At 44.5% G+C, this 20831-nt stretch overlaps 1 protein-coding gene across 1 annotated transcript; it reads left to right on the top strand.

Annotated features, from left to right (window-relative positions):
* Positions 1–4506: 4506 nt before the first annotated feature.
* nr3c1 (nuclear receptor subfamily 3, group C, member 1 (glucocorticoid receptor)) lies at positions 4507–20767 on the top strand (the record flags this gene model as incomplete). Its single annotated transcript, XM_080526657.1, has 8 exons — positions 4507–5654; positions 16017–16183; positions 16866–16982; positions 17494–17778; positions 18020–18164; positions 18655–18785; positions 19162–19319; positions 20615–20767. The coding sequence occupies 8 exons, from the start codon at positions 4507–4509 to the stop codon at positions 20765–20767; spliced, it is 2304 nt and encodes a 767-aa protein (XP_080382783.1).
* Between the last annotated feature and the right edge of the window lie 64 nt (positions 20768–20831).

Below are 20831 nucleotides of genomic sequence, written 5' to 3'. Positions count from 1 at the left end.
AGCAGTAAGTAGATACATGTCTAGTAATTAGGTCCAGACCAACACATATTAATTGTCTTGGTTGGGCACAATGGATTAAAATCATGGCCAGTTGTGCACTTGTTTTATTGTTCCCATGATTTGGATATCTCCAGGGACCCGACCCACCCTGGGCACGTACACTTTACCAGGCTGCCCTCGAAAAGGAGGTTCAGGACCCTGGCCGCTAAGACAAACAGACTGAAGAACTGCTTCTACCACAGGGCCGTCCAGGCCCTGAACACAGCAAAGACCTAAGTTCTGGGCCCTGGACAGTCTGGACGGATTGTATGGCAGCTGCTGGACTGAAAAAATCAGGTGTAGTGCTGAGGCACAAACATGTACATTTCAAGCCTGCAAACTGTGACACTTTAAATAACGTGAAAAAATACTATTGTGCAATATGACAACCCTAGTTGACTATCTGTACAGTATAGTACAGTGGATTGTGTACATAGCCTTTATTTATGTAAACCAGCTCCTTACCTTCTTGTGATTTTTTTTTTCTCTAAAAGTGTTATTTTTTCCCCCTTTCCTAACACCAGGGGAGCCACCCCTCCTAAATTTCGTTGTTTGGTACCTGTACTGTAGCAATGACAATAAAGTCCATTCATTCATTCATTCATTCATTCATTCATTCATTCATTCATATTCTTCACTCAATCCGCCTGAACATCACCAAGGTCAGCCCCTAGAGGGCACTGTAGGACATGGAGTGTGACGAATGTAACGGGGTAGACTGGATAGATTGGGTTGTCTGTAATCTGGCTCACCAGACACTTCTCGTCACTCTTGAATGTATTGCCTTAGTCACTACAATGCATATAGAGTTAGGGTTGATTTATATCGACATTAATGTATACATTATTTATGTATGGGGGGGACGGGACAATTGTTGATGAATTAATACTCTGTCAGGATAAGGGGCCTCTGTCTCTCCCTCTCCACAGGTATAGTTCCCTCCTGCTTCAAGTCATCCATCATTGTCCCTGTGCCGAAAGAGAACACGGTATCATGCGTAAATGACTGGCGCCCTGTTGCTCTCACTCCCATCGTGAGCAAATGCTTTGAGAAGCATGTGAAGGCCGAGATCTGCAGCACGCTACCAACCAACCTGGATCCTCACCAATTTGCCTATCGGCAAAACAGATCCACCGATGACGCCATTGCTACTGTTCTTCACTCCACCCTCACCCACTTGGATAAGAGGAACTCCTATGTGAGGATGCTGTTCGTAGACTACAGTCCAGCATTCAACACCATTGTCCCTTCCAGGCTTGACACCAAGCTCAGAAACCTAAGGCCTTAATCCTGGGCTATGCGACTGGATCCTGGACTTCCTGTCGGACCAACACCAGGTGATGAGAATGGACTCAAAGACCTCTAACCCTCAACACAGGAGCCCCCCAAGGCTGTGTCTTGAGTCCCCTCCTCTACTCCCTGTACACCCACGACTGTGTGGCCATGTACAGTGATTAAACTGAGTGATTAAATTCGCGCAACACAACAGTGATTGGCCTTATCAACGACAACGATGAGACAGTCTACAAGAGAGAAGTCGACCGCCTGGCTCAGTACAGCCAGGAGAACAATCTCTCTCAACACTGGCAAGACCAAAGAGCTGGTGGTGGACTTCAGGAAGAAAGGTCGGGAACAGAACCCCATCACCATCAACGTATCCGCCATAGAGAGGGTCAACAGTTTTAAGTTCCTTGGCGTCCACATCTCCAAGATCCTGCAGGCATTCTACAGAGGCACAACCGATAGCATTCTGACTGGGAGCATCACTGTCTGCACTGCACTCAACCGCAAAGTGCTACAGAGGGTGGTGCGGACAGCCGAGCGCAACAGTGGATGTGAGCTTCCCTCCATCCGGGATATATACAATAAACAGCGTGTCAGCAAAGCCCAGAGGATCATCAAAGATCCCAGCCACCCCAACCACAGTCTGTTTGAACCAATACCGTCCAAAAGGCGAGGCCTCTTTCGGAGCCTCAGGGCCAAAACTCAGAGGCTAACCAACAGCTACTTCTCCTAGGCGATCAGGCTCATAAACAAGCCTACTGTAGACAATTGACTATCATCCCCAAGCACACCCCATGTATACAGACTACCTAAACCTTAAGCTCACAGCCACTTTACTACTTGAACTATCTATTTAATTTACTATTGTACTGCTAATGGTATTCTGTCTTATTTGTCACTTATGTCCAGTACTATTGTCACTTTTTATCTTGAATTATGCCTATTGCCTTATTGTCTTGTCAGGAACCAAAGCCTAATACTTTTACTCTCTTAAACTTGTGTAATGTGACGTAACAATAAAACTTGAAACTTGTTTATAAAGGAACACAACTGACACTGCATCCTTATTCTTAATCAGGGCTGATTGTGTCATATAAAGGTTTTTTGAAGTCACATTGAAGAGGCAATTAATCTTAGGATAAATCGAAATTCTTTGGATGCTGCTAAACATATTCATGTATGTGAACATGTACTCCTCTACAAACATATAGGGTAGACCTAACTAAATATATGTTTCCACCCCAAAAGCCTTTCATCAGATGTTGCAGGTCCATCTGCCCAACTCTTTATGAGCTATGTTTTAGTACTGTTTTTATTAGCTGCCTAATCGCATTTCTCTCAAATTACTGCAGTGTGTGTCTCTGCAGGTGACAGCAAAAGATTCCAAATCAATCAAATCCAAAGCACATTGCCTACCACATGTGCCAGGCTTGCACATTCAAGTACTGCAAGATGGTTCTACTCTAAACAAGACTTTTGTTTTTGGACATATTATCTAGTTATTTTTCAGTAAGTCGTTAAAAAGAAGGGATTTGTCTGTGAATATCTTATTTTTACAATCTGGCTGCTGCATAAATGGTAAATGGACTGCACTTATGCTCCAAAGCGCTTTACAACGGCCTCTCGTTCACACATTCACACACCAATGGCTGCAAGCTGCCATGCAAGGCGCCGGCCTGCTCACTGGGAGCAATTTTGGGGTTTAGTGTCTTGCCCAAGGACACTTCGACATGTGGCCAGCCGGGGCTCGAACCGCTGATCAGCCAACCTTGTGATGGCGACTCAACCTCCTGCGCCACAACCGCCCCAAAAGGATCGCATGTCGACCTCCTACTCTTGAACTGTAGTAACTCGTCGTCACCACCAGGTGGCACTGCTTATTGTAAACAGGCCAGCCACGGGGTTGTACTGTAGGTAGAAGATCTCCATTTTGTATGTTTTTCCTAGAGGTTAGCGCCTACTTTTCTTTTGGCTGTGAACGACATAGCTAGGCAGCTAGCAATTTGACTGTATTTCGATTGCAATTTGATAATTAACAGACCCGAAGTCGATCGGATGATTCGAAGAAGACCTATATTCTACTCGTTCGAGCCCAATACGAAATGTAGGAATAAACACTGTTTACAGGCAGTTGTTTCGTATCTCTAGCCATTTCGCTAGCAAAATAATACAAAAACAATGTCAGACGACGCATGGACTCTCATCAACAACAGAAGGTCTTAAGCACGGTAACGTTGTGCAAACGTTTTAGATGGATATTTTAATATAAATATTGTATATTTTCCCGCCCATGCATTCGTTTTAAATGAATATACGGAGGTTGTTGACGCTATAATTATCTAGCCGCTAGTAACTTAGCTAGCTAGATGTCACTGTCAGTCAGTCAGTAAACTACATTAGTCAGCTAATGCTAAAGTGCTGGCTAGACGAGTAGCGCACCTAAATACACTTATATCGACCTCACTAATGAAAAGTGGTCGTTGCTGACCCGTTTCTGTCCAGTTTCTGTCCTGTTTCTGACCTGTTTCTGAGATTTTAAGCAAATAATGTGCTACCAAGCCAAGGGCGCGCGCGCGCCTAAGCGGCAATGGGTTCCGTGGCACATTCTGCAGAATTCAGTCAAGTTATTTTGGTAGTAATTAGTAGGTTTGTAGGTTTGTAAGCTAGCTTTCTGCATCATTACGTAGTCGTCAAGTGCTCCGCTTAATTGTATAGAATCTGATTGAAACGCAACACATAGGAATGTCATTTCACGGATGTGTTATGGAATTGTTACTGGTGGCTGACAAAAGTTGATCATAATAGCTCGAGAATAATAAGAATAATAGCTTGCTAACTATGATATGTATTTGAATTCTTCCAGAAACGATAATTGTGTGTGTGTGTGTGTGTGTGTGTGTGTGTGTGTGTGTGTGTGTGTGTGTGTGTGTGTGTGTGTGTGTGCGTGCGTGCGTGCGTGTGTGTGTGTGTGTGTGTCATTTAAGATACCTGGTGATTTGTGACATCGCCAGAAGCTAACATTTCACATTGTCTCCCTATTCCTCTCTAAACCACCAGGATCCAGATATTGATCAAGGAGGAGTGAAGATCAGGAGTAACAGAGATGACCTTTTAAACATTTTGGATTATAGTAAAACTCCAGTCGACGGAGCCTCATTTATAGCAGTAGCTCCTTGCAGTGCTATGTCCGTTGCCTCTGCCACCTCTGTGGTGCTTCCGTCCAGCCCTCTGATGCAGCCAGGAGACGTGCCCAACGGCATCATTAACAGTCCCCCTTCAGAGGAACTTACCTCGGCCTCCGTGACTGCCTCTGTGGGTCTCTACGTAGAAGAACCAGAGCCCAAGGGTTTGACTAAGGACCAGAGATCCCAACAGCAGCAGCTGTCGCTCCAGCCCCAGCAGACACTCACCCCGACCTCCCTGGGTCTCTTTACTCTGGGGGAGAACTTCTCCCGCCTGGAGGCCAGCATCGCAGACCTCACCCGCTCCTCGCCCTCCATGGACTCCCTCATAGGAGGAGCAGACCCCAACCTGTTTCCCATGAAAACAGAGGACTTCTCCATGGACAAGGGGGATCATGACCCCATGGACCTGGACCATGATGCCTTTGGGCACATGGGGAAAGATGTAGACGTGAGCCAGAGGCTGTTCAACGAGAACACCCTGGAGCTTCTCCAGGACTTTGAGCTGACAGGCTCCCCCTCGGACTTCTATGTAGGGGATGATGCTTTCCTATCCTCCCTGGGGGATGACTCCCTTCTGGGGGACGTTAGCTCTGAGAGGGACACCAAACCTGCTGTATGTGGGAACACCAACGGTGGTGGTGGTGGTGACAGTTCCACCACTTTGAATGGCAGTAGCCTAACATGTCAAGATGAATCCAACTCCAGCACTTCCACGACCGCCACCCTTACCCCCACCACCACCATTACCCCAGTGGTGAAGAAAGAGAAAGACGCTGGCTTCATCCAGCTATGCACTCCGGGGGTAATCAAGCAGGAGAAGTCGTCCACAGGCCGTAGCTACTGTCAGATGAGTGGCTCTTCCACTGAGCGGCCTAGCCTCAACCCCATCTCCATCTGTGGGGTCAGCACTTCCGGAGGGCAGAGTTACCACTTTGGAGTCAACTCCAGTAGCACCTCACTTTCCACTTCGGGCAGTGGAGCTGCACAGCAGAAGGATCAGAAGCCGGTGTTTAGCGTGTATCCCCCGCTGGCGACCGTCGGCGGCGAGGCTTGGAACAGGGGCCAAGGGTATGGTGACGCCTCAGGAATGCAGAGAGCCAGTGAGACCTTCGCCAGCTCCCCCTCTTTCTCAACCAGCTTTACCAGGTAAGGAATGTTTTTAATAAACACAGCGCTGTGGTCTAGTCTGACCAGTGGCAGGGTTGAGGCGAGGCTCACTGCTATATTTAGACTCTGGTGTGGAGCTTCTGTGCAGGAGAGAGATCAGAGGATAATGGAACATTTCAAGGTGATTCAGGAAACGGGAGCGGGTTTCGTTTTTTTGGAGGCTGGAGGTTTTTTTATTTAATTTTCCCTTTTGCTTGTATCAACAGGCACTAAATCACTTGGTGTTCCGTGCAGAATGGCATGTATTTACGCCAATGGTGTAGCCAAGATGATTGGGTCATATTATTCCCAGTAGCTATTATCATGTCTTATCTTTGCAAAAGAGTTATTGCCTTCAAAATAGTGGATAGAAACTGGGTCATGTGTTCTTGGCCAACTCAGTGTGTCTTACACCAGGCTTTAGAAAGGTTTGCAGAGGAATTGCCACATACAACTGTACAGTACTACTGTACATGACATGGATGCAATAAAGAGATAAATAAAGTAAATCTTAACCTCAGACATTGAACTGCATTCGATTGGTTTAACATGTCGCGAGGCCTCACTAATTTCAAACAGGGTTTCTAACCCTTTGTAGCAACTTTCACCAAAGGATTTCCCCAGACTTTCCAAACTAGGAAGGCCTGGTCAGAACAAGGTTAGTTTTCTAAAATGTATGCATATCCACAAAACGTACACGTGGTATATGAAGGCCATTGACTCTGCCACAACCCCAGACTTTAGAAAGCACCTTGTCTGGACCAAAACAGTGCTCTCCAATGGATGTTCTCGATCATGTGACCTCATTCCTTGATTGCTATCGATTTATCGTGGCCATTTAGCACTTTTTTCAGGCTCAGTTCTCCATATTGGACCTTAAAGCTTTGAGCTTGTTCAATGACGGCCAAGTGTACATTTGCAATCAACTCAAGCCATTAGTTTGTTGTTATTGTTTAGTTTGGTTTCTTCGGCCTCTCTTCTAGAATGTTCTAATGTTGACCTAGCAGCAGGGCTCCACTCTCAGGAAGTATCTATTTTATGTGGACCTAGTGAGGTCATTTGGACACATCCGTTTAGCCTTCCACTTGCATTAGGCTTTGCCAAAAATAAACCAGAGAGGTGAAGCCTACTGAGTGAGCTGACTTCAGTCAAAGCAAGCCTTGGACACAGGACAGAGGTTAGAGTTAGGTTTTAGGTTAATTCAACAATGGAACATTTGTGAATGGACATGTGTGTGGGACATATTGCTTAAATGACTAATAGGGCCTACACCAATTTTGGGGACCCCGTTTAGGCCCAATCCTATTTCACCCCTGTCCCTGTGAAGTGATATGCCTGGCCTGCATGAACCTCCAAACAGCTTTTTCAGAGGCACACTCCAAACGGAGTGTTATGCAAAATCTCCCCGAATGCTTTTACGAATCATCGATTCGCAAGATAGTAGCGAACGCATGCAAGCAACAAAAGAAAACCACAAATATAATATTTTTTTCTTTGATGGCATAGGACACCCAAAATTTAACTCAAGTCCACCGCTATTCTGTCATGAATTGGCCTGGTAATGAAGCGTTGTTCTTTTTTATTTGATGACTTATAAGTTGTGAACGAATTGCAAGCATCCATGCTTTTTTCTATGATACCAGGGTTTTTCCTGGCTCAAACTGAGGCGGAGGTGGTACCAGAGGCGGGGACCCATGAAGAGGGGTTGTCTGGGGGTCCTTAAATGAGCATCAAACACATAATTTCTTGCATTCTGGTGAATTGATATGCACCAATTCGTGCCTTTTCTGCATCAATGTATGGTGGAAATGTCATTATTTATGTAGAGGAAAACACAATATTCAGGCACCAGATGACCATTCAAAAATAAATATAATGGAATATAGGCATTCTGTACTTTCAAATATGTATTCTCCTTGAGCAGTCAACATCAACACACAATGATTTGCTCGTGTCGTTTTTTGTGTCTATACATAAAAATAAAGATACCTTGTTCAACATTAAATTAAATTAAATACAAGTAAAGTCCATCCAAAAATGATGTCCGAAAATCTATTCTTAATCCACTGGTTGGAGTAGCCTTTATAACTGTAGGCCTATATTTAGATTTATTCAGAAGTGCTATTCTAGATGGTAAATAGTAATGCTTCTACTGTAGGTTACTAGATGGTACACTGACTACACTCATTCTTCAGTGTCTGACACCAGCCTTTTTTAGACATGACCAAGAGCAGGTGGGCGAGGCACAAGATAGGCGGCGTCATCTTCAATTCATGTGGATTTAATCGTTCTGTCTTTGTGGTCTGTAGGTGTGTGTGTGTGTGTGTGTGTGTGTGTGTGTGTGTGTGTGTGTCTGTGTGTGTGTCTGTCTGTGTGTTTGTCTGTCTGTGAGTGTGTGTCGGCCTGTGTGTGTCTGATGAGTGGGAGTCAGGTTTTGTTTGTGTGGCTTGCGTCCTCAACCCGTGTGGTGGCATTTAGCGACTTGCAGTTAGCAGAGCGCCAGCAGCACGTGCCTGAGCTGCCAGTGGCTGGCATCAGGTCACCCTATCCTCTGTGCTTCTCACGCAACCGTGCTGACTGCCAAACCACAGGTACTGACGACACAGACTGGGCTCGGCTCTTCGCGTGTGCCTCGGGGGTTGGTGTTTTCTCTGTCATTATGCATTATGCATTCAAGCCGGCACTAATAACATCATTTCAAGAATGTCCTTTGTATTCTTTTTTTTTTACTACAGTGCCCTCCATAAGAATGGGAAAGAGGAAGCATTTAGCCTAGTCTTATTTTAGTTTTGTACTCTCACTGTTTGAAATCAAACAACTCTGAAGTAGAGATTCTCAGCTTTAATTTAATGGTGTTTCTTTATTTTCCAGATTTGGTTCACCATTTAGAAATGAGATTTTTTTTTTACATACTCCCCCCTATTTCAGGGCTCCAAAAGTATTCAGGGAAAAGTTACTATAATAATCCAAATAAAGTACTCTGCCAGGCCTGTACTGTAACCATGGTGATGCTCTGACAGGCCTGTACTGTAACCATGGTGATGCTCTGACAGGCCTGTACTGTAACCATGGTGATGTTCTTCCAGGCCTGTACTGCAGCCGTCTTCAGTTGTTGTTTGTTTTGAGGTATTCTTTTTGCCTAAAATATTATCATCAGGAGAGCATGTTCAGGCATGTCAGGAAATGCATGTTCAATTGGATTTAAATCTGTAGATTGACATGACCAGTCAATAACTTTCCTGAAAAACTAGTTGCGCCATCCAATGAATGTTGAGATGTTACTGTACATGGCTCGCTCCTGGAGAGTTCCTGATCTGGTGTCGTTGATGTGGGTTTTTCTTAATTAAGGTGAACATTCTTAATTAAGGTGAACATTCTTAATTAAGGTGAACATTCTTCGGTCCATCCACTGTAGAAGTCTTACTTGGCCTACCAGCCCGTTTGCTATTACTGAGTTCAGTGCTTTCTTTATTTTTTTATGAAGTTACAAACTGTTGATTATGGTAAGTTCAAAGGGTTTGGGCTATGTTTCTGATTGATTTGTCTGATGTTTCAGGCTTCCTTGACTTTCATTGACATGTATTTGGTCCTCATGTTGATATTAGCAGATAATAACAGACTCCACAGGCAAATGCAAAGCCTAGAACAATACTAGACATTGACAGCTCTCTTATGCAAGCACAAATGATGTGATGGAACACACCTGATTACTATAAACACTTTTCAAGCCTTCAAATACTTTTGGTGCCGAAATATGTATAAAATATTTATGTAAGACTGTATAAAATGGGATATTTTCCGTTGTTATTGTGAATTCTAAATGGTGAAACCAATCTGGAAAAAAAGAAAACATTGATTTAAAGCTGAGAATTAGTCATTGTTTGATTTCAAATCCAAACTCTTGGAGTATAGAGCTAAGAGAAGACAAAAATGCTTCCTCTTTCCAATACAGTGGAGGCCACTGTACCACAAAATGTCTGCAGAGCCAGTCAACTGGTATTAACACAAATATTACTCCGGTTTAATTGCCTATTGTGTTAGCCTACCTTTCTTTTTGGAAAACCACACCCATGTCATCAACCTATTTTTGATAGACCTGTTTGACAGAGTTGATTCATTAATTTAAAAGGGCTGTCTTTATTCATAAAATGTTTTGTCTTCATTCATTAAAAGGGCTGTCTTTATTCATTAAAAGGGCTGTCTTTATTCATTAAAAGGGACGTCTTTATGCATTAAAAGGGCTGTCTTCATTCATTAAAAGGAGCTGTCGTTATTCATTAAGAGGGCTGTCTTTATTCATTAAAAGGGCGGTCTTTATTCATTAAAAGTTCTGTGTTTATTCATGAAAACAGACATATACTGTACTGTCACATCCTCACCCAGCATGTGTGTTTATGGGTGTCCTTCTGTTTTTCTGTGTTGGATTGGAGAGTCCATGTGGCATGCCAGATGTAAATGAACTGTTTAGTATATCCTGCTGCTAACCTCCACTAACAACTCCCTTTTTGTCCCGTTTGACCAGATGCTTGCTGAAATGGGGGAGGATTACATTCATACATTCATTCATTCATTCATTAATAATGCAAGCTTTAAGTTTGCGGAATGCGTCTGAGGCCATCGGTAGATTATACGTGTCAGGAACATGTCATTTTGAGGGCATCGACTGAGAGCTGAGAGAGCTGTTGGTATCACTGGCTCAAAACAAAGGGATTCTCTATGAAGACTACAGCATGAAGTTAATTAATAACATGCTTGTTTATAGAAAGAATGTGTGTTGTTGTTTTTCAGCTTAATATAATTCATTCATCCAAGATAATGCCTTTTCCCCCCAAATGCTTTAAACATCGATGGAAGAAGTAACTTGGGTGTGTCCACAGTTTTGTTTGCTTGTTTTTCCTGGTCAAAATCAAGGTGCAGTCAACCCGTGAATATGTAGGAAACCAGAGCATCTGGATTATCAAACAATTAAAAGCATGTTTGAACAGTAACTGGTGATTAATTAATTAATTAATTGGTGTGAGTAAGCATAGACCTGGTATTATGGCAGTATCTCGTATGGACAATAAAGCCCTACGGCCCTACGGTCCTGCTCTGAAACACACCCCTCTCTCCTCTTCTTATTTCCTGCAGCCGAGGGTAGGAACTCTGACAGTCAGCAGAAGTGGTCTGTGTGTGTGTGTGTGTGTGTGTGTGTGTGTGTGTGTGTGTGTGTGTGTGTGTGTGTGTGTGTGTGTGTGTGTGTGTGTGTGTGCGTGTGCGTGTGCGTGTGCGTGTGCGTGTGCGTGCGTGTGCGTGTGTGTGTGAGCACTCTAGCACGCAGGCCGCTGACGGAGCTCACAGTCTCTCAACCTACTTTCCCTCCCTCTCCCCTATAGCTGGCTGAAAGTAAACATACCGGACCAAATGCTTGCCATTCAAGTTTTTCTGAAACTATTAGCTCATACTTGATTTTCTCCCTTTTTTTGTTTGTTTACTCACTCTTCGGTTTCTGTTGTTTTCAGTTTTTTTTCACTTGAGTTCAAACTTCTTTGGGTTAGTCAGTGCATAAGCTAGCCTATGTACACCCACTGCTGAGTTGGCAAATTGAGAGCTAGTTTTAGGAATGGAATCCTTTCGACATCCAAGCAGAACACAATCCAGTTAAAGCAACAGAGCAGCCTACTGTACATTATTCTAATATGGAAATGTGGGGGTTATTTTCCTTTGCTAAGCCATGGGCTAGGCTCCCCTGTGAGGTTTGACACCAAGCCCAACTGCTTCTGGTTATGTAACTAACTACTGTACGTGAAATGAGTTTGCCACACAATTGTGAATATACTGTACTGTACTCTACGGGCAACGACACCAGCTGTAGCCCGGGCGGGAGAGGGTCTATCTGTGTTAATGGCAGAAATAGATTGCTCAGCTATAGTGATACAGGCCTAATGAGATTTGTAACATGACAGAGATGGGTGAAGTGGCCTAGCCTGAGATCAAACCCAAATGTTCTCACCTCCTGTCAAAGCTGTATTGTCGTCTTTGTGAGAGAATGATTCATAGCGAGTGGTCCAGTTCCCTTTTTCTATTTTGGTGGATTTTTACCTCAGCGAAGAAGCATTTCCTTCAGATCCTCCTCCTCGCTCTCTCTTTCTCTGTCAGGGTGACTTAAAAGCACTTGATTGCTTCATGAGATAAAGCATAGAGAGTGATGATTTAGAGACGGTGATTTATAATGTAGCTGTAGGTTATTAGTAATGATTTAGAGAGAGACTGTGATTTATAATGTAGGTTATTAGTGTTTAATCCTCCTCAGTGCATCTGAGGTTTCTGACCTCATTCAGCAGCAGCACTTTATGTGGTATAGGTGTTTGGGGGCGGCTGTGGCGCAGGAGGTAGAGCCGCCGTCTAATGATCGCAAGGTTGGCAGATCGGCGGTTCGAACCCTGACTGGCCACGTGTCGAGGTGTCCTTGGGCAAGACACTGAACCCCAAATTGCTCCCAATGAGCGGGCCGGCACCTTGCATGGTAGCTTGCCGCCATTGGTGTGTGAATGTGTGTGTGAATGGGTGAACGAGAGGCCATTGTAAAGCGGTTTGGATAAAGCCGCTATATAAGTCAGTACATTTAGAAATGCCCAGATCTGTGATGCCTGACTCTATTGTTTTGGCTGATGATGGTGGTTAACTGTCAGTGGAACATAAGTTGAACGAATCACATCCTCTGTCAAGAGAAAATGCAATGACGACAAAACTGAATAGTCACATTTCATTAACACAATAATCTTAATTAATTTAAGGTGGGAAATGTTTGAAGCAGGGTGAGCCTGGTAGGCAGGGTGAGACCCCACCGCCCCTTTAAATTGTGAAGCACATCAGGCCGTTAAAGCATAAGTATGAAAATCAAATCTGTGAACTGTCTCTCTGCTAATGGTTATTAGGCCTGTCTTGTGTGAGTGACTGAGTTCTGTCCTAGAGTAAACTCAAGAGGGATTGTGAGAGCTTCCTGTTGACATGAAGCACTCGGCATATGGTTTCAGAAAGAGGAAATTCGGTCTCCCCACTTTGTCATGCAACCGAGATTGATGTGCCCCAGCCAACCCGGAAAACAGACTTTTGACTTCTCGTGGTACAGACACAGAGTTGCACGGGCTGAAGTTGCAAGATCTTAGGGATGCACCGAAATGAAAATTCTTGGCCGAGGCCGAAGCCGAATTTAAGGAAACACTTGGCCGAATACCGAATACCGAATGTGTATTGGCAGTTTTTAATTTTATCATTGCATAAACTAAATACATTTTGCTTTTTATTCATGCTTCTCAAAGAAAGAAATTGAGATTGAAAAAAAATTACTTTTATTGAACATTCCAGCAGACATCAGTCTATACCAACAAAGCACAATAAATAAAATAAATCAGTCAAATTAAATGTTTTTGTTTTCCCTGAATAGCTGCTGAAAGAAAATCTTTGTAGGCCTACAACAAAAAAGTGCATTGGGATAAAAGTGCTTTGAGCCTACTTTTTACTAGGCTACTTCTTTTCGTAAAAGACCATATTTAACATTTTAACAAAATGTTTTAAACTTTTTTCATTTTAACAAAACATTAGAAAACAAACAAACAGTGTAGGCTAATTATAAGATGTAGCAGCATGCAGTCAATGCTCGTCTCATTCGCTGAGCAGCATGGGATGCTTACACTGTTTGATTGCGTCATCAAAACACGCCCACTATTCGGTGGTAAACATTCAGTGTTTTCACACATTCGGCCGAATACCGAATGTGCTTTATTTTGCGATATTCGGCCGAATACATTCGGTGGCCGAATGTTCGGTGCATCCCTACTTAATACACAAATAGACTACATCTGCTCAAGCAAATGTAATTATGTTCTATGTTGTTAACTATGTTAATGAATGAATGTGGAAAGTCAACACTCATTTTGCTGTGACATTTATTCACAGCTCAGTAGCCTTCCTCAGGGTGAATGTGAAGTGAAACACATGGTGAAGACCGTGCTTGTACAAACAAGCGCTATAATATTTACGAAAGGCCCTGGTTTCCCCTCATGACTGATACCTTGACCTACCTACTGACTCTCCTAAGCAGACGGCTGCGTCGTGTTGTCATGGTGCTCGACCAAACAGTTGCTTAATGCTGCTAAACAGTAATGGGCTTTAGTAAAGCCGTAGTAAATCTGCCCCCCCCTCACACCTTTAGCCCTGATCCTCCCAGACCAATGATGAACAGCCTCGGGCTCTCCTCCTTCCCCTTACTCAGTTACATCACACTTAAATGACATCACCCCCCCGCTCGTTCTAGTGACTGGGTTCTCTCTCTCTCTCTCTCTCTCTCTCTCTCTCTCTCTCTCTCTCTCTCTCTCTCTCTCCCCCTCTCTCTCCCTCTCTCTCTCTCTCTCTCTCTCTCTCTCTCTCTCTCTCTCTCTCTCTCTCTCTCTCTCTCTCTCTCCCTCTCAGTACTGGCCTTGGTGGGTGGGTGGGTGTGCGTGGGGGTGGGGGGATGCACACTTTTGCGTGAGTGTGTTTTGGTTCAGTTGTAACTGCGCGTTAAGAAGAAGACCCTCTAAACTGGGATGGTATTTAAATACCGTCTCTCATCAAATCATGTGATATAAAAAACAGATGGTGCGCTGATTGTGTGCCACAGTGGCTGCACAAACATAGTGAATAAAATGTATTAATAACCCCCCCCCCCCATCCCCTTCTAATGTTATTTATGTGTGTACCAGGGTGGGGCTGTGGCGCTGGGGGCTTGTTGACCGACTGGCAGGACGGACGGCCTCAGTTCTTAAGCCCATCAACGGCTTAATCAGTAGCTCATAAACGGACGCACACTTGACAACTGCATTTGTTGACAGCGTAGTTTATTCACGTTTCACAACATGCGCTTTCTGACGAGTGAATGAGGCGCGATGCATTGGCACAGACAATCCTGTGTTTAGATCAAATGAACGAGCCGGGGACAATATTTTCAATGGGGATCATACGATATCTGAATTGCAGAGGATTTCACAAAATTGACCCTGACTGTATTTAAAAAGGAAGTGTGTTCGTTCTGCTGTGTTTTTTTGACCACCATAAACTGCAGCACTGTTGTCTAGGGCCTCAGAAGCTGCTGGTTATTTATACTCCTTGAGTGTTAGTGAACTCACACCTTCAATGTCTCTGTCAGGCCTCTGCTATTCCAGCTGGCTCACTCCATGGGCCAGGATGAGCGATGGCCAGAACCTCATCTTATGTAACCAACAAACGACTCTGAACTTGGCTGGCTACGGCAAGGTGTGCAGATTGCAGAACAATACTTATAGGGCCGGTTTCAGAGACAAGGCTTAAGCCTAGTCCTGGACTAAATCACACTTTCAATGTAAAATCTCCATTGAAGATGTTTTTTAGTCTAGGACTAGGCTTAAGCCTTGTCTGTGAAACCGGCCCATAGAGTAGTAGTAGAGAGTCCTGAGACTTCAGAATGACTCCGATCAGAGGGAGATGTTGTTGTTGTTGTTGTTGTTGTTGTTGTGGTGGCAGACGGCAGGCAGGCATGTTGGTCTACTCTTGCGTGCTATCCTCTCCGTGTGGGTGTTGCTGTTGTGGCTAGGCTCTGGGGGGAGGGGAGGGGGAGGGGGGTGGGGACCTTGGGCCATGAATGCTGCAGAGCTCGGCTCCCTCTAGTGGTGTGTTTTGTGAACGCGTCGACAGCTGCTGTGATTCTGGAAACTGTTACTGCCTAATCAAAGAGAGAGAGTTGACTCAAGACGACCGCAGGCATTATGATTCAACCGCAGGTCGTTTGATGATTTTCGACCACAGGGGAAACGATTGAGCCCACAGTTGAGGACCCGCGCTCTGCCCCTCTTGAGGATTGTGCTAAATTTAGGAGACGCAACCAGCCAACCACACAAACAAGCGCCATAATCCTTGCTTAAAATATGCATGTGTTTAGTCCCACAGATGTTATTTGTAAAGACTTGCACGCAAAGTTGTAAATATTTGCACATAAGTTATGTTTAGGAGGAGGAAAAAACACATTTCCTCAGTTGCTTTTAGTTTTTTTGGGCTTTGGAGCTAACAACTGTGGAGAATGTTTATACTTCAGGGTAATCTGATACATACTTGCAAAATGTGTATGTGCCAAGCTTTCATGTGAAAGGTGTCATCATGCCAGAGCCAGTGGGGTTTTGTGCATTTCTCAAATATGTTTTCCCCAATACAAACAGCCTCTTCATGGGACACCTGGGTGTACTTCTGATGATGACATCACAGGTCTAATCCTTGATCGCTGTTGCTGCGGTGGTTATGATATGGTGATGCTGTTGTACAACATTCCATATGCATCTTGCTAACATTCTTCCGCCTGTTCTCTCCTTGCAGTTCTACCTCAAGACAGGAGGGGGGCGCTGCCCTGTCGTCAGCCCAGGGGAAGGCTGGCGGCGCCACACACAAGATCTGCCTGGTGTGTTCAGACGAGGCCTCAGGCTGCCACTACGGCGTGCTCACCTGTGGCAGCTGCAAGGTGTTCTTCAAGAGAGCAGTGGAAGGTAGGGTTCTAAGAGGTGGGGCCATTTTACAATCTTCACAGAATGACAATAGACCTAATGCTAAGCCATGCCCCAAAATATAAATTGTCCAATCATATCACAGCAAAAGTCACTACAGGCAGAAAACTCTGACAAACAACTTGCTAATATCTGATGGTGAAAAGCTTCTAGACTAAATATTCTTGTCATCTTTAAAAAAAAAAAAACATCTATATAACAGTCTATTACTTACTTGTAAATCAGAAATTTTACTCCCGCCATTGTAAGTCATTGAATGTCATTCAGTCACGGTCGGTCAATCAGTCACTGTCAGTGAAGAATTTGAGCGAGCGTTGTTTGTTTGTTTGAGTTTTCAAAGGGGGCGTGGCTTAGCGATAGGTCTATTGCGACACACAAACACCACAAAACAGCACATTCTGCAGTGTGTTACAATATTGGGCCATGCTTGCCCGTGTGCTAAAAGACACTGCAAGGATTCTTGCAGTAATGTGTTTTTTGCAAAGTTGAGGGCCTGGTAAATTCTCATGAGATCAAAAGGAAAGGATGATGCCATGATGCCATATGCTACTCTTGTAGTCTATTTTCTATGTTCTTCAAATCTATAAAGAGGTGTGTGTGTGTGTGTGTGTGTGTGTGTGTGTGTGTGTGTGTGTGTGTGTCTGTGTGTGTGTCTGTGTCTCAGGGCAACATAATTACCTGTGTGCCGGGAGGAACGACTGCATCATCGACAAGATCAGACGGAAGAACTGCCCGGCCTGCCGCTTCCGCAAGTGTCTGATGGCGGGGATGAACTTGGAAGGTAAACACACAGCCTCATGGTTACCATGGTTACCAACACTGTAGCACTGCCTTAGAGCCAGGCGCTGTCATAGTGTCGGAATAGTGTTACTAGTGTAAATGCATTAGTGTTGAAATAATGTAAATGCAATAGTGTTAATAGTGTAAATGCTATAGTGTTAATAGTGTAAATGCATTAGTGTTGAAATAATGTAAATGCAATAGTGTTAATAGTATAAATGCAGTAGTATTGCATTTTTAAATAAATGGAAATCCTACCCTGACATGAGAGCTTTTTCAAGGGAAAGCCATTTTAAGAAAAGCCATACTACTCCCTTGTAAGGCTTTTTAAGTTGAATTCTGTTTCCATTTTATTTCCAATGTTGTCTTTCGTAAAAGGACATATTAACTGGCATGATGTGATCATGGTCACTCCACCTCCTCAGCCCTGACCTCCTCTCCCTCCTCCCTCTCTCTGACCGCAGCCCGTAAAACCCTGAACTCCTCTCCCTTCTCCCTCTCTCTGACCGCAGCCCGTAAAACCAAGAAGCTGAACCGCCTAAAGGGAGTCCAGCAGCAGCCCACCGCGGCCGAGCTGACCCCGCCCCCCCCGCCCGAGGCCAGGTCCCTGGTGCCCAAGTCCATGCCCCAGCTCATCCCCACCATGCTGTCCCTGCTGAAGGCCATCGAGCCGGACACCATCTACGCCGGCTACGACAGCACCGTGCCCGACACCTCCACCCGCCTCATGACCACCCTGAACAGGCTGGGGGGACGCCAGGTTATCTCAGCCGTCAAGTGGGCCAAGGCTCTGCCAGGTAAGGAAGGGGTTCTCTCTCTCTCTCTCTCTCTCTCTCTCTTCCTCTCTCTCATTCTCTCTCTCTCTTCCTCTCTCTCATTCTCTCTCTCATTCTCTCTCTCTCTCGCTCTCTCTCTCTCTTCCTCTCTCTCATTCTCTCTCTAGCTCTCTCTCTATCGAACCGGGAACCCTGTGGTTATATGGTCGACGCTTAACCCACTACGCCACTTAAGCGCCCCGTGTTGTTCTGTGTCTGGCAGGTTTCCGGAACCTTCACCTGGACGACCAGATGACCCTGCTGCAGTGCTCCTGGCTGTTCCTGATGTCCTTCGGCCTGGGCTGGCGCTCCTACCAGCAGTGTGAGGGCAACATGCTCTGCTTCGCCCCGGACCTCGTCATCAATGAGTACGCATCTCACTAACTAATTGTTCCCTGTTCGTTAACTCTGTGGTGTGCTCTATGTGCCCATGTTATCTGTTGCTTGTTGTTTCTGTGTCTTCTGTTTTTCCCATATTGTCAGCGTCTTTGAGCCTCGGAAAAGCGCTATATAAATATAATGAATTATTATTATTATTAACCCCTTTCTCTTTATCTGCATGTCTCTGTGTGTGTGTGTGTGTGTGTGTGTGTGTGTGTGTGTGTGTGTGTGTGTGTGTGTGTCTGTGTGTCTGTGTGTCTGTGTGTGTGTGTCTGTGTGTGTGTCTTTCTAGCCATGTCTCTCACCTATCCATCTAGATGTTTTTTTCTATCTATCTAGTCAACATTGTGTACATTCAGTAGGGTTGTAATTGGTCTAAACAATGGCTGACAAAACACATTCAGACAAAATGAGGAGGAGGGTGGTAGTAGTGAGCGGTGCCAGTGACCACCGGCCTCCTCTGCCTCTCTGCCACAGGGAGCGGATGAAGCTGCCCTACATGGCCGACCAGTGTGAGCAGATGCTGAAGATCTCCAGTGAGTTTGTCAGGCTGCAGGTGTCCCACGACGAGTACCTGTGCATGAAGGTCCTGCTGCTCCTGAGCACAGGTGAGTCTCACACCCTGCAGTCCAGCTACCATTCTTTACCCTTAACCAAAAACCAAGCTCAAACCCCTTTCCTCAACAATGACATGGTATAACTTTGAAGATTTGCACATTTGGGGCGGCTGTGGTGCAGGGGGTTCGAGCCCCGGCTGGCCACATGTCGAAGTGTCCTTGGGCAAGACACTGAACCCCAAATTGCTCCCAGTGAGCGGGCCGGCGCCTTGCATTGGTAGCTTGGCCGCCATTGGTGTGTGAATGTGTGTGTGAATGGGTGAATGAGAGGCCGTTGTAAAGTGCTTTGGATAAAGGCATCCATTTATCATTTACCATTTCATTTACCACATTGCCCAGTTGTTACACTGACGATCCCTCCTTTCAGTGCCAAAGGATGGTCTGAAGTGCCAGGCCGTGTTTGACGAGATCAGGATGTCCTACATCAAGGAGCTGGGCAAGGCCATTGTGAAGAGAGAGGAGAACTCCAGCCAGAACTGGCAGAGGTTTTACCAGCTCACCAAGCTGCTGGACTCCATGCACGAGGTACACACACAGGATACACACACAGGATACACACACCGGATACACACACATGATACTGCTGGACTCCATGCACGAGGTACACACACAGGATACGTGGGTCATGTTTTCTAATGACTGATGAGAACAATTGTTTTCATTTATTATTCATGTATTTTTCTCAAACTTGAGTCAAGAATACAGAATTTTGATAGATTTTGGGTGGTTTTTTTATTATTCGTTTTGATTTTTTTTTTTTTTTAATGATATGGAATAGGGTTGGGCGGTATAGATTTTTTTAAAACCGTTAAACCGTCCCCAAATGTAACCACAGTTTACAGTATAACCACGGTTTACGGTATCAGGACTATCACCCAACGACAAAAAATTGTGATGCATGTTTCAGTTGTATTGTCTGAACAACATCAGAAACTGAATAGCAAATGTTAACAACATTAACAACATCTATAAAGCTACACATTTGCTACAGTGCAAATACAGCTCGTAAAAAAAATAGGACATGACATCAATTCTCCGGCGTCTGTCAACCAGTACCGTACAAATAAATGTAATTAAAAGCACAGCCTATAGCATTGTAGGCAAATAGTAGGCAAAAAGTAATAATAACAAAATAACAAAAACAGCAGTAACGAAAATGGGCATAAAAGTGTATCCTACAATGTTAGGCTATTCTTCAAGCCTATTCTAGGGTTTTCACTAGAAAAACAAGCATGTTTACTTTTTCAGGCTTCAGCAGGGCACGTAACGGTCTGGGCACGCATGGTAAAGTCTCTGGTTGTTTGCCGTGGTCCTTATCGTTAGGAAGTTCTTATAGCTTCGCTCCTGTTATTTCAAAGCTCTTTATACAACATTTTCTGCTGTTCCATCAGCTGACGCACCTGTGTTATAGTCACATATTCCTCGTCTCCGCTCCACTGGGATATCGGTGAGAATTACAGCGTACAGAACGTAGCTAGAACGTTAAGTTTGAAAAGTTTGTTGACAGCTGTAAACAGGCACACGATGCTGTCTGAGAGGAAGTCACGTGTGAATGGAAGAGGAGGTGGAGGGAAGGAGGGATGACTTTGTTAACAGGTTATTTTTTTAACAAATGATATTATTTACAAAAGGGTCTCATCACTTTCATAGAATCTTCAACCACACAGACAGTGGTGCTGGACAAATAATCAAACAAACAATGTCGGTATTGACAAATACCGTTGCTATTTTCAAAAACTGTGTTTTACGGTATAACCATATAACCGCCCAACCCTATATGGAACAGCTGTTAATGTCCATGTCTATTGTAACCCTAACAGATGGTTGGTGGACTGCTCAACTTCTGCTTCTACACCTTTGTCAATAAGTCCCTGAGTGTGGAGTTCCCTGAGATGCTGGCAGAGATCATAAGCAACCAGTTACCAAAATTCAAAGCCGGAAGCGTCAAGCCGCTTCTCTTCCACCAGAAATGACTGTGCAGCACCGCAACACAATGCCTTAATACCCCATCACATCACCTCACCATCCCCTGAGAGA

The sequence above is a fragment of the Nansenia antarctica genome (assembly GCF_963989245.1).
Source record: "Nansenia antarctica genome assembly, chromosome: 3".
Classification (NCBI taxonomy): Eukaryota; Metazoa; Chordata; class Actinopteri; order Argentiniformes; family Microstomatidae; genus Nansenia; species Nansenia antarctica.
This window is presented reverse-complemented; position numbering and strand designations above follow the sequence as displayed.